The following is a 14,645-nucleotide window of genomic DNA, read 5'->3' on the forward strand; positions in this document are numbered from 1 at the left end:
CAAGGTGCCGAGGCTGGGATCTACGGATCCAATGCCTGAGAATTAGATGGTGGGGGGGGGGCGGGAGTACCCCGAGAAAACCCACTTTCACTAGTCGGGACCAAATAAAAGCCCGGCTAGTGCCCAAATTCAGTGAGGTGATGAGAACCTGAAATGATACTGAATAATGTATTGATTAGGCAAAAAAAAAACAAAAAACAGTAAGTTGTGAGTATTTCTGTTGATTTTTTGTAATATTTGACGGCTAGTTTGGAGATGCGGTCTTGCATAGTGTGTAGTGAAGTGTGTTTTTCGACGTAGCATGCGGGTGTGTTTTGAGGGAGTCGGTAGGCAAATCGTATTACTTTGTTTTGTAGCTTTTGAATGATTTTCTGTTGGTTATTATTCATGTTACATGTGATCATTGCGCCGTAATCTAATAATGGTCTAATAAATGTTTTGTAAATGTACATGATTATTTGTGGTCTACAACCGCGGGCGTGGTGACTGATTTTGCGGAGGTAAGCTACTCGTGTTTTGATTTTCTTATAAATTTCTTTAAAATGCGTGTGCCAGGTTAATTTAGAGTTTATGGTTATGCCTAGGAATTTGGCGGATTTAGTGAATGAAATTGGGTTATTGTATAGGTTTAATTTAGCTAGCTTGACACGTTTGAGTCTTTTGTTTAACCTGCGGTAGAGTATTATTGCCTGTGTTTTGGTAGGATTAAGTATTATTCTCCACTTGTTGCACCACTGTGTGATTTTGTCAAGGGCTGTTTGTACTTTCTTTGCTGCTAGTGGGGGAGGGGGGTCCAGGAGATGCTCCATAGGGCTATATCATCAGCATATTGTGAGGCGTGCGTGAGGGGAGTGGTTGGCTGTGGTAGGTCGTTAACGAAGAGTGTGTACAGCAGAGGGCTTAAGACAGACCCCTGCGGTATGTACCTGCGTTAAACGTGAATGGTTGTGAGACTGAAGTGTTTATTTTAACTTTCGCCGTTCTATTGTATAGGAAGTTGGAAATCCATTTAGTGAAAGTTATGGGTATTTGGTATTTAACTAGCTTGTATTTGAGCCCGTCGTGCCAAACCGTGTCGAAAGCTTTTTTTACGTCTAAGAATGTGGCAATAGTGGCCTGTAGTTTATTAAATCCTGTAAATGTGGTTTCAATTAGTCGAACGAGGTGGTCAGCAGTCTGTCTGTTTTTGTGACCCGCGTTCTGGATGTGTGATAATGTATTGTTGTTTTCTAGCACCCATAATAACCTTGTCGTTATAATTTTCTCTAGAAGTTTGCCAGTGCAGTTAATTAAGCTTATGGGTCTGAAATCGCTTGGATTTGTTGATTGGGTGCCTTTTTTGGGGATAACTGTGATAAGAGCTGACTTCCATGCATGGGGGAGATAACCCGAGAAAAGTGACAGATTGTATATGTTGGTGAGATGTGTCAGAAGTTTGGGTGATGCGTTTTTTAGAACTATGTTGGGGATTTTGTCATCGATTAATTGTCTGGCACACTTATATACAAGAATAGAGGGCGCCTAACAAATACTGGATTATTGGTGATGTTCCCCGATCTTTCTATAACTCATTGCGTGTTACCAGCGTCACGTGACTTCCGCTGTCGTAACAATATGATGCAAAACATAGAACACTGTAATCTTTTCATATGGTCTCAGGTTAAAGCCAGATAATAGCCAATCAGATTTTTGCCTGATTTGTAGACAATTTTTTCTTACCTTCTATTCGACCAAGAAATTTCATCCGAGTATGAATAAGCACAAACATTCTCAGATAAAGTTTTCAAGCTTATGTTTTTAATCAAACAAAGTGCTATTCTCAGATTTTCAGCAACATTTTGAAACATCTGGCCAAAAACTAGAATATTATCTACATACCTATATTCTATTGTGGTTCTCTCTGTGCAAGTTCTATCAGTTTTTAAGAAAAGTTGGTGCATTATTCAGGCATAACAAAAAGAAAAAGTTAATACGAGCCATCTCAACACATGTTCTTATCTTCCAGTTCTACTTGTCAGTACTTAAATGACACATTTAAGATGATGAACTAACAGTCGCCTTCTAGAGGTTATAATGAATCTTCTGCTCATAGTAAAAGAGAGACATCAATATGTGCAGAAAACGAAAAAGATGGTAACCTAATGGTGCCATATCTGGAGACTATGAGGGGTGGGGGAGAACTTTCCAACACAACTCCATAATCTTATGTTGCGTCAAACGTGCCACATGTGTACGTGCATTGTTCTGGAGAAGAAGAAAACCTTTCCGATTGACGAGTGAAGGGCGTTTCTGATGAAGGGCTTGATTTAAATGTTCCAGTTGCTGACTATGGATCTCTGCACTGACAGTTTGCTGTGGATTGAGGGGTTTGAAATGAATTACTCCTTTGATGTCCCACCAAATGTAAAGCATCACTTTCTGTGGATGGAGTCCAGGTTTTGGTGTCGGAAGTAGTTTTCGTCTAGGATTGAGCCATTGTTTTTGGCATTTAATATTCGCATAGAGAATCCATTTTTCATCACAGGTGAAAATTCTGTCCAAAAATGGTTAACACGCATTACGCGCCAGAACTAGTAACTTTTTATGACAAAATATTAATGGAAAATATTTTTTTTTTTTTTTTTTTTTACAAACGAAATACGAAATAATAGGTTTTGGGTGTGTAAAGAAACTACAAAACATTTCCGACGTTGTAACTAGAGAATAAATAAATTGATGTTATACATTGTCCTCGATAAATTCCTTTCGTTAGTCCCCAGTTAAAAGAAAATTTAATATAAATCGTACTTTCATTGTTTTGACTAATATTTATATATTAAAACAGTTACAACATACACTAATGATTAAAAAATTAACAAAACGTGAGTACACCACTAGTTTCGGAAAGCCAAGTATGTCACTCTCACGCAAATTTGTCAGGTCTCTTATCTGTTTCTAATTCATTAATCATTTGCACATTATACATATTATACTGTTATGTTATTAGTATTTGTTATGAACTTGCACGAAGTATTTATTTTCCGTAAGTTTTCAAAGTTTTTTTTATTTCAAATCGGGTTTTCTTAACAGCTGAGATAATTTTAGAAAATAAAAGAAATCGGAAACGTTATATAGGTTTCATATCGATTAGAAATTACTCTCGACGTTGTTGAGTGAAAATTGGCACTTGTGTGTTTAGCTAACAACACAGAGTAGTAATAGTAATAATACTTTTGTGAAGTCAGAGATATTAATATTAAAATAACATGATGAAGAATAGGAATGTTTTAAAAGTTTTTGTTAGTCTTCTCGTCGCTTTTATACTGTCTTTGACTAAAGCAGCCACTAGTACTAAATACACAGACTGCGGTAAGTTTTCAACTTATTAAAACTTTTTAAGTTTAACTGAGATTTTCTTTTGAAACTTTTGTGATCACTAATAAGTTTTACCCTAACTTTAAGTTTAAAATTAGTTAAAATTACTTAAATTAGTGTTGTGCTGATGCTGAAGTTTAATTTAATTACTATTGCTAGTATTATTAGTATTACTAATAATAATACTATACTCTTAACTGAGTCTAACTGTGTAGTAATACATACTAGTAGTAGTGTACAATGTACAGTACATAGCATGGTTATTGAATTGAAATTTATGTAACGAACTGTAATAAACGTTTGCCTTTATGATATCTACAATATCAGAAAAATGTGTCAAAGTTCTAAATAGATAATCTCTATTATGTCATAAAATTGTGTATTAATTTTTATGGGTCTGGTTTAAATCTGAGACTGCTGAAACTATGAACTATAATCTTTACCATTTGAAGAGACTAAAGCTTAGCTAGCTAACTGCTGATCTTTCTCTTAATAAGAACTAAAATGATATCATTAAACAATTTTTAAACATTGACAGTCTTTACATAAAAAATGATCCAATACACGTAAGCATTTTTATATTTTAAGTAAAACCTGTCGAGTTGAAGTAATCTGTATTGAGTGATAACACATTGCAGCTGTCCCATTCATTATGTAAACACCAATCTGATTCTCTAAGTAGTCATCAAGTTGGGACACACTATTTGCAATGTGCTGGTCATGGGATCAAAACCCATCACCAAACATACTTGACCTTTCAACTGTGAGAGTATTATAATGTGACAGTCCATTTGACTATTTGTTGGTAAAAAGTAACCCAAGAGTTGGCAGTATGTGGTGTTGACTAGCTCTCTTCCATCTAGTCTATTACTTCAAAATTAGGGATGGCTAGTGCCAATAGTTCTTAAGTAGCTTTGCGTGAAATTGAACAAACAAACTTCAGTCAGATCTCCCTCTAACTTCTCCTGTGACCCAGTTTGCTTGAACTATTATTATTCTTTTTCATTTTTTGTTTTCTAACCTAATAAGTTTCTAATTTTTACATTTTAATTGCTTTTGTTAAAAAAATAGTATAACAATAAGTAAAAGATATAAAAAAATAAAACAACAACAAATTTTAGACTTACACTAAATTTGAAACCTATTTCAGTACTTTGTATTCAAGAACATACACCTTTATCTCTAATTCTTTCATACTGTGTTTGTTTTCCAAGTGTAACAATGTTATTGAAGAAAAGGCTCTTGGGGTAGTAGTTGATCAGTCTCTTAAGCCATCCAAGCAGTGTGCTGTTGCTAGTTGGTCGAATCTGATTTGAGAGTGTATCAACAGAAATATTGAATGTAAGTCACTAGTTAGGCCACATTTAGAGTATTGTGTTCAGTCTTGGGCTCCTTACTTTAGGACAGACATTGAATTGTTTGAAAGGGTTCAGAGGAGGACTGCTAGGATGATACCTAGGGTGGAAAGGTTGTCATACAGGAGAGGTTAAAATCTCTAAAATTATTTTCCCTTCAGCAGATGCAAATCATTACGTGCTGACAGAAAGTCTGCCAGAAGGACGAAACATTATCTTTAGAAGAGGTATAGTGAATCCAAAGAGTATCTAGATTATGTTCAGTACAAAAGTCAACTTAATTGTATGACAAAAGAGCTATGACAGACCAAGAAACAATCTGAATGAAAACAAGTCTTATTGCAGATATGTTAACTCTAAATCTAAAACCAAAAAACAGGTGGGCCCAGTTGCTGAAGATGATGGTAATGTGGTCACAGATGAAACTAAAACAGCTAATATTTTATATGAATAATTTAACTCTATCTTTACTGAAGAAATACTTGATAATATACCAGATCCTGTATGAACTTTTATTGGTTGTTTGGAGCAATAGATGAAAAATGTTGATCTATTACCATAAATTGTCCAAAAATAGCTCTGTAATTGGGAACTTGGTATCAACAACTTATTCTCTTCAGTTTTTAAGGAAGTGGCAGATGAATTTAGTTATCCTCTTAGTGAAATTTTCAATGCAAGTATGGACTCATCTGAAGTCCTGCTGGAGTGGAAAAATGCTAATGTTTCACCTTTGTTCAAGAAGTGCTCTAGAAAACTTCATTCAAATTATAGATCTGTTAGCTTGACAAGTCAAATATATAAAACTACTTGAATCTATTATCAAGGATGCCAATATTTTACATTTAGAATCAGTTTTACTAGTGGGAGATAATGTTTAACTAATTTACTTACTAAGAAGTGACTAAATACATTGAAGGTTACCTAGTAGATATGATTTATCTGGGCTTTTGATAAGGTTCCCCCATGCCAAATTACATAAGAAGCTTTATGTAAATGGAATATCTTCACAAGTGGTTAATTGGATCCAAGAATGGTTATATAATCATTAACAGGTAGTTATTATAAATGGCACAGCATCTGAGTAGGTTTCTGTTAAAAGTAGTGCCTCAAGGGTCAGTGCTTGGCTCCACCTTGTTTTTTATTTATATTAATGACATTGATGTAAATGTCTGAAGTAGGCTTTCAAAATTTGCAGATGATAAAGTTTATTGTAGCTGATACAGATTGTCTACAAGATCTTCAGAATATATTAAATCGGTCAATTGAGTGGTAGGAGCTTTTTAATCCAGAAAAGTCTATGTTTACATTTGGGGTTCAACAATGAACAATATGACTATTTTCTTGGAAACAGTGTAATTAAATCTGTTAACCTAGGAGTGATTATCCACAAATATCTGAGTGCTAGCAAATAATGTGCTAAAGCTGCAAAAGCTACAAATCAGGTTTTAGGTAGGATTATAAGAACTATTCAAAATAAGAAATGTAACGTGATGCTTAAGTTGTACAAATAATTTATTAGACCTCACCTATAACAATTATAGTGTCCGTATCTTCAAAAACATGTAGACCTACTTGAACAAGTTCCGAAAAGAATATCTAAAGTGGTAACAGGTTATCGTAATCTTTGTTATGAAAAGAGATTACTGAAACTACACCTTACTACACTTGGAACCTGTTGTTTAAGGAGTGATTTACTTGAGTCCTTTAAAATTTATAGAGGCCTAGAAGGATTAAATGTTGTAGGTTTCTTTATAGTTAATAATTCCATAACTAGAGAACACCAGTATAAAATATATATGCAGAGTTCCAGATTGGATTTAAGGAAGTTATTTTTCTTTCAAAGATGAATGGAATAATCCTCCAATTGAAGTAGTATCTATGAGCAGTGTAAATGCACCTTCAAAGATACTTGAGACACAAAGGGGGCTTATATGAGCCAGCACATATATTCTTTATGTTTAAACTGTTCAATAGCAATGTGAGAGAGAACTATAGAAGTAGGAATATGTGTCATTTGACTTTAACAAGAAGATTTGGCATTCAGACTTTATACTCTCACTTCTCAAATCTGATTGTTGGAATGTTTTCCTGTTTAAATACTTTATTTCAGTTAGGATTCTAAACATACATACATTTAATTTTACATAACTAATGCTAATTTACATGATTTGATATTTAAAAAAAAAACAATTTTGTTTAAAATGTGAATCATTTAATATTGTTTTGGTTGTTTATCAAAGAGAAAATTGACAGTCAGTTAGCTAAGCTTTATTCAATTCACTAAGTAAAATTCATCATTCTGGCTGATCTTTCTACCCACTATCTATTTTTAAATTTTCAAAGCTTTGTAAAATTGATGAATACTCTGTGTAAGTCACATATCTATGTCTAGAAGTTTGTATTACTCATTCTTTAAAGCAAAATTATACATATTGCTCAAAGTTTATCAATTATAATGATAGTTACATTTTACAATTTTTTTCCAATATAATTGAAATGTTAATGGACATTTAGTGTCATTGTATTAAAATAAACTCAATTCTTATTTGTTTTGTACTTTAAGTAAAAAGGGTTTAGTATTTATATGTAAATTCATAATTTTTCAGAAAGTTAATCAGATCTTTTATATTTAGTTTTAACCCACCCTTGGGTTGAAGCCAGAAAATCAGTCTTTGCTTTTTTTTTATACTTGAATATTCTTATTGTATAAAATAAGTTTTATTTTTGTAGAGATTTTTGGGAAATATGTTTTTGTTGTTGGAAAGATAAATTTATTAATAACTTAAAGGCTTTGCTTTAGAGTTTGAGTAATGCAGATGTATAAAAGATAAGATTTTCGCCATTAGTTTAAGAGAACCTCAAAAGTTTGTACACACAGTCAATACTAGGGAACCAGAGGTACTTAGGAAAACCTTATGTTATTTAGCCATGACAAAAAATCTTCAAAAACCTTGTGCATCTTTCCTCTGTAGTGTAAAGTTATGGATGAATAAAAATTGAGAAGGATTAACAGTTTTAGTGGACTGGACTACTTATAAAGTTCATCTGAATTGTTTAACACAATATTAGATAAAATGGGACTATTCACCTACCCCTGAGAAAATGGGGGGGGGGGTGAAAAGACTGGGATAAACAAATAGGAATAGTTGAGTATTAAGAGTGATCTTAATAGGTCTAAACATTGGAACCCCACATCAGAAATGCTTATTTAGTGAATTCAGAATTGTTCTCTGACAAAATTATTTTTGGTTATTTATGTGTATGTAAAATATATGTTTTTTTCATTTTTTGTTCCATTTTTCTGTTGTGTTCTTGTAATAAATGGTTTGTAGTCTGAATTAAGGATTTTATTGGTAACTTGCATAAGACTTGTTTATTCAGTGTTTTATTTATTGTATGATTCTATTTTAAAATGTATGAAAAACAATTTGTTTTAATGGAATTGATTACCAATCCTAAATCACTGATATGTATAGTAAAAGTCATGGAGAGCTTATTGTATACTATCCTGAACATTAAAGTTTTTTTTCTTAGTTTCACTTCAAAAACTAAAGGATTTGATTAGGCTGCTTTCTATAATTTAGCAAACGTTATCATAAATATCCAGTTTATTTGATGAAATGTAATGAGTTGACCTCCATATGACTTTGAAATATATTTATCATTGTGGATCATCCAAATAGAAAATTAAACAAAAATCAATAAACCATGAAGCAAACCCTTGATTATATTCATTATCCTTTCTCTTGAACCAAGAGTGACTGGACTACTTGTAAAACTCATATGAATTGTTTAGCACAATATTGTGGATAACAAGGACCATTCCAGTTGTTCCTGCACATCTACTCCTGAGACAAATTAAACATTTTAAGTATACATGTAGAATTGTTTACAAACCTGTTTTATAATAAATTTATTTTGGTTTTTAGTATTTGTGTTTTGTTAGTACTTGTTTTAAGTTTAATAGTGCTTATGAGATTTTAGGTTATTTACACAAAAAGACAGTGTGCAAGTCAAAGGAGATCTTCATTTCTATAAGGTGCTTATTGGGAGTGTTTTACTGGTAATCGATTCTGTAATCGGAATCGGGCCAATTATTGCATAATTAGGCGACAATCTGAATCAATAGAATATGTTGAATTTCCCGATGATGTAAACTGATTGCTGAGAAATTAAAAATAACACCACCCATACCACTTTATTCACAACAATCTTCTGATTTGTAAGTATGCTTACGATTACGACCCTGTACGTTTTTGTCTTTCTTTCGACACGAAACATTATTCACCATAGAATAAATATCATCAGTTAAACAAGCTTTGCCTGTTTCTCATTTATTTACATAAGTTGATACACTGATCGAAAGAAAGTTAAAAAAAAAACAATGATCAGTACACTCATTTCTTTACAGACCGTACGTTAACAAATGATCGACAACAGCACCCTACTTATCGAGCCAATATACATTGTGTGCTTGCCGGAGTTCTACGCAGGCTTTTCCTGCGAAGTTCTCTGGGATGATATGCCATATGGTTCCCGTTAGTACAGCACTCTATATTAACTAATTGTATGGGGATGTTGCTGAAGAACGCACGAGTACAGAGCGATTGGAAATTTGGAATATCCCATTACTTTCCACAAGGGGCTTTTTTCAATTGTTTGAATTGTGCACGTCACTGTCAGAGATGTCACTATAAGTTAAAAGTGGTAAACAAATATATACAGCTATTTAAAAAATACCTAACCTATTGAACAGCTATGGAGCATTCCATTTCAACATTTGACAGTCCAGTTATTTATAACTATGCATAGCTCCAAGTAGTTACCTTAAATTTAGTTGTGGCTGATTGGTTGGATTGCTTCTGAATGATAAAAACTAGATACTTTGATTTTTTTTAGTTGGAAGCAAATGGTTATAAAACAAGAATCACTAAGATGGGCAATTGTCATAACTGACTGCCCATTGCACCTTTTGTTTTTAAGGTTGGAAAGTTGATTATTACATACGCAATAAAGATACACTTTGGAGCATTTGTTAATAAGGCCAGTTTAACACATTTGCTGCCACCAGTATTATTAATAATTCCTATCCTAGTGCCATTCAAGGGGTGCCAAAAAGTAGTCAGTGTCCCAACCTCACAAGCCACAAGGGAAATTTGGCTTTGAAGCATAATTGTCTGTGACCCATCAGTGTGTCACATGGTCCACTATTAAAAGTTGGTTGTGACCCACTGGTGGGGCACATGGCAGCAAACATGTTAAGAAAAAAATCTTTCGGTAGTGATAGCAAAAGTCTTCTAACTTATGGCTGAAATGAATGATGAATTTAGGTAATGAACCTCAACAATTTGTTTCGCTTACAAAGGTCACATAACATTATGTATCGATCACGTACTAGTCATGAGGTCAGTCCCCATTTTTATTTTACACTCGTTCAAATAAAAAATGGAAAAGAGATAGTGATTATTTTTTCCTGGCACATTTGTTGAAAACTTAAACTATTTCAAATTTAATGAAGCTTCAAAGTACATCCTCTGTTGTTATTACAATTTTTAATGTTAAACTGTCAACAATTATACATAATGACATCATCAGCTTCACTGTACACATTTGAAATTGGACCGATTGTAACATGATCAGTAAAACAGTATTTGTTAGACTTTATTTGGATTACTGTATTCACTTTTAATCACCTCAATTAAGATTGGATATTGAGTTGTTGAAGAAAGTTCATAGGAGAGCAACCAGGAGGATTGCAGGTATGGTAGGATTATTGTAAGGAGAATGGTTGAAATTTTAGTATGATTGAAGTTTTAAATATTGTTAGATGTTTATAATCCATAAATCAAGATGTGCATTTAGATAATAAGATGAGCATGCATTTTCAGGATAGACAAAACTGAGTATTGTTATAATAAATTAGTGACATTATGTGACTTGTAGCAATACAATGAATATTTCAGGATCAGTTTCTGGTAAGATTCAGTCCTTGGTAGTATCTGGATGTGACTCTGGAGATCGGTGTATACTGAAAAGTGGAAGCACTGTTTCCCTAAATGTATCTTTTAATTCATGTAAGTTTACAGACACATTGTTCTTATACATTTAACAAGGAATATATGATTGATTTTTCCAGTTACAACTTTTGGTGTTTTTGGAATGTTTTAAGTTGTATCTTCATTTGTAACATTTGTAGTTCTTTTATTTATTCGTGTTTAAAAAAAAATTCATGCACTAGCATTGCAATCTTAAATATATTTTGATCTCTAAGTTTGTTAAAATTGAAAATTAACATGTGTAACAAAGAACTAAAATTTAAAACATATGATCGTGTCATGTGTTTTTAAGTGTATGGGTATATTATTATTATTATTGAATGTATTTTTTTTTTACAAATTATCAATCAATGTATGTTTAATTCATAACTAGGATAGATGCTCTGATGAATCATCATTAAAGTAGTTGTCAGGTTATATCATGTGTATGGAAAAACGTATCATTCTGAAATTACTCATTTCACTAAAGACTCAACAGGGAAAGAAAACTATATAGTATTGAACTTCCTTTGGTCATTAAAAAATACATTATTGGTTTACAAGGTTCAAATAAGGTAACCAGTTATGCCATGATAAAAGGCTAACTTTACATTATCATAGAAATCATTTATTCTCAGTTCTGATTACTTTGCAGTTGTTTAAAACTACTTCTCAATTTTGTGTTATAAAGTATATTAGATATTACACTTTTATTTCTTGAGGAATGAAAACATTAAAGAGTCAACATGGTAAAATAATAGTTTTTGTTTTAGGTCTTTCATTTTTAGTCATAACTTCACAAGTATAATATTTTTTCATTGAAATAAGTATTTTAAATTATTTTTACTTTTTTTCTAAATTTCAAAACCAAATATTGTAGTGACAGATTCCAACAAAGTCATAACTGTCATCCATGGAGTTATTGGAGGGGTACCTCTACCCTTCCCAGTCCCTAACCCCAATGCCTGTCAGTCATCTGGTCTCCAGTGTCCTGTAAAGAATGGGAAATTATATGATTTTTCATATTCTCTCGAGGTGAAGAAATCATATCCAAAAGTAAGTATAGGCATAATATGAACATCAATACATGTTTGATTTAAACAAAAGCTGATTTAAAATTATTGACATTGATTTTTAAGCCTATTACTTTACTAAGGGGTGACATACATAAAATATAATACAGGGGAAACATTGTTTAAAAATGTCAGAATAACAGTTTAATTGACAATTGCCAAAATTAGTTGACTGTCTAGTGGTATAAGCATGTGGTTCTCAACCTTTTTTCCCCCTCAAAAACCTATTCATGGACCCAAGACAATTTGTGTGACCATGTACTCTAATAGGGGGCATTGCAAACTGCGATGGGGTGTGCATGCTAAATATAGTACTTGTGAAGTTCTATTTTTCATATGTAATTTGTTTATTTCAATGCTAATAAGTGTTTTTTTTTTTTCAAATCAAAATTATGGTAATAAAAGTAGATTACATGTTTTATTACTATTGCTGCCACACAAGGTAAGCCTTATAAAAAAATAACATGGGGACAATAGTTAGAGAGAGGACATTAACTAGGGACAATACAGTAGGTCTATTTGTAGAAGTTGATCCTACAGATTATAAAATTAGCACTGACATAAGTATGTAAGTTAATGAAACTTTCAAATAAAACATTATTTTCATTTAATTAAATTTAGTAGCACTTTTTTATTTAACTATAATATGGAAACTATCTTTACTTAAGTGTCTGCAAGCCACAGGTTGGAAATCATGTCTATAAATGCAAGTGGGAAAGTTGTGTATTAAAATTATTTTATATAGTCTGAACTCTACAATATGATCTAAATTGCAGAGAAATGTCATGTGACTGCTGATGTCAACAAAAGAAGTACTGTTTTTTCATTGCTTCAGAGAAATCAATTGCATATAGTACATGCAAAGTAATCTATTTACTAGCATTTTGTACTCATTGATTAATATTTGCAATTAATCATGTGATATGAAAAGTCCAAATATACACTAGGAATGTGTGGGTATTTGCATACTTTTAAGGAATTTAGATATTAAAAACTTCAACTTTGTATTTTGCCAATAAATTCTGAAGTGCCAACTTTTTGAAACATATTTTTTTTTATCTAGTTTTATTACTGGAAATGAAATTAGATCAATAACTGCTACATTATTACAAATTTAAAGTCATGCATTAATATATTGAATTATTCTTCATGTGCATTTCTTAGGAATCATGACTTGGAAGTGTATTTGCAAGATTTGTTAGGGTTTTGTGAATAAGTAACAGCAATAATTTTCCTTAGTTTAATTCTAAATGATTTTAACTCAAGTTTTGAATCTTTTATAGTTGGATGTTGATGTCAAATGGGAACTACAGGATGACAATGGAAAAGATATCATTTGTGCTACAGTCCCAGCAAAGATAGAGTAACATTTTGGAAGCATCTATTTGAGATATAAGTAGATTATACATAATATAATTATAAATAGTTGCAATATGTATAATGCTAATTGTTAATCCAACTCCATAATATATTTTTGGACCATGATTGAAATAAATGTGTATTTTTCATCTTTGTTACGACAGTTGTTGTTGTTTTATTTATATATACCATAACTGAAATGCACACACGGATAACTTTAATGATATCTACCCAAGAGTTGAATGGAGTTTGTAGTTAATCTCTTATCTAATAAAGATGTCATTTTAACAATAAGTGGAGAAAGAAAATTACTCGTTCATATGAAAACTATTTCAAGTGGTAAAAAAGAACTGAAATACACTTCTCTTAGTGTTATCAGTTCTCTGTAATGGCAAATCATTGATTTATTACAAACCCATGATATTGGATTTATATTAAAGCATTTCTTGGTTATCTTTATTAACTGAAAGTTAATCTTGTCAAATGAGAAATTTAATCTTTGTGAATAAATATCTGATCATTTATCATATTCTAAAACAACCATCAGTCAGATCTTTGAGCCAGTGTTGTATTTAATCATCTTGAATAAATATCTGATCATTTATCTTTTAAACACCCTCAGTCAGATATTTGAGCCAGTGTTGTATTTAATCATCTTGAATAAATATCTGATCATTTATCTTTTAAACAACACACTCAGTCAGACCTTTGAGCCAGTGTTGTATTTCTGACTCGTGCAATTGAAAAAAAAAGCTGAAGTGTGGTTTTTATTAATAACATGTTGTATAATAAAAACAACACTTCAGCTTTTTTTGTAAACCATGGTGTATGTCTGAGCATTCATCTTTCTACTGTTTACCAAGGCTGCTTCCTGCTCTGCATTTGTAAAGCTGTGCATGCAGGCAGACCCCAATATTAACTTTTGAAATGACAGGAGAACCGGTATGAATAATGTTCATGCCAAATTTTATTTTACAAGCAGGATATTCTTCATTAAATTGTTAGGAAATAATCACTTTATCTTTCACATTTCAAAATGTGATGTAACTTAGAGAATAAAAACGTAGATTTACCATATGTTATTGTTGAGCGGCGCTTAGTGTGACAGAAATGCCGAACAATTACTTTTCGTGGTGGGCGGTATATGTAGCTCAGAGCTTTGGCTCCAAGTGAAACCAAGAGTGCAACACAATTAACCTTTCTAAAATCAATGAAGTAACTTAACTTGATAGACTAAACTTTTCCCATCACTGAGGAAAGGACTGTTATGCCCACATAGTTTTTGTATAGGTTTGCACAAAATACTGTAACAAACTTTTTCAACCCGAGATAAAACGTGCGCATATTCAGAATTTATCAAAATTATTATTTTGAAACTAGAAAACAAATATTAAGAACAAAATCGTTGAACTTTTGATAATATTTAAAAACAAGGACGAGCGGAATGATTGTTTGTTTGAAGTTAAGCA

At 32.1% G+C, this 14,645-nt stretch overlaps 1 protein-coding gene across 1 annotated transcript; it reads left to right on the plus strand.

Moving 5' to 3' along the window:
- Positions 1-3,066: 3,066 nt before the first annotated feature.
- LOC106461360 (protein NPC2 homolog) lies at positions 3,067-13,334 on the plus strand. Its single transcript, XM_013921179.2, has 4 exons — positions 3,067-3,348; positions 10,673-10,783; positions 11,625-11,800; positions 13,101-13,334. Exons 1-4 carry the CDS (start codon positions 3,246-3,248, stop codon positions 13,182-13,184), a joined length of 474 nt encoding a protein of 157 aa, XP_013776633.1. The 5' UTR covers positions 3,067-3,245; the 3' UTR covers positions 13,185-13,334.
- Positions 13,335-14,645: the final 1,311 nt, after the last annotated feature.

This window comes from Limulus polyphemus, unplaced genomic scaffold (genome assembly GCF_000517525.1).
Source record: "Limulus polyphemus unplaced genomic scaffold, Limulus_polyphemus-2.1.2 Scaffold943, whole genome shotgun sequence".
Lineage (NCBI taxonomy): Eukaryota > Metazoa > Arthropoda > Merostomata > Xiphosura > Limulidae > Limulus > Limulus polyphemus.

Excerpts from the sequence above, each read along its gene's own strand:
- LOC106461360 (XM_013921179.2), top strand. The coding sequence starts at position 3,246 with ATGATGAAGAATAGGAATGTTTTAAAAGTTTTTGTTAGTCTTCTCGTC. Across the intron at positions 3,349-10,672 it reads TACTAAATACACAGACTGCG|GATCAGTTTCTGGTAAGATT; the intron begins GTAAGTTTTCAA and ends TGAATATTTCAG. Across the intron at positions 11,801-13,100 it reads TGAAGAAATCATATCCAAAA|TTGGATGTTGATGTCAAATG; the intron begins GTAAGTATAGGC and ends AATCTTTTATAG.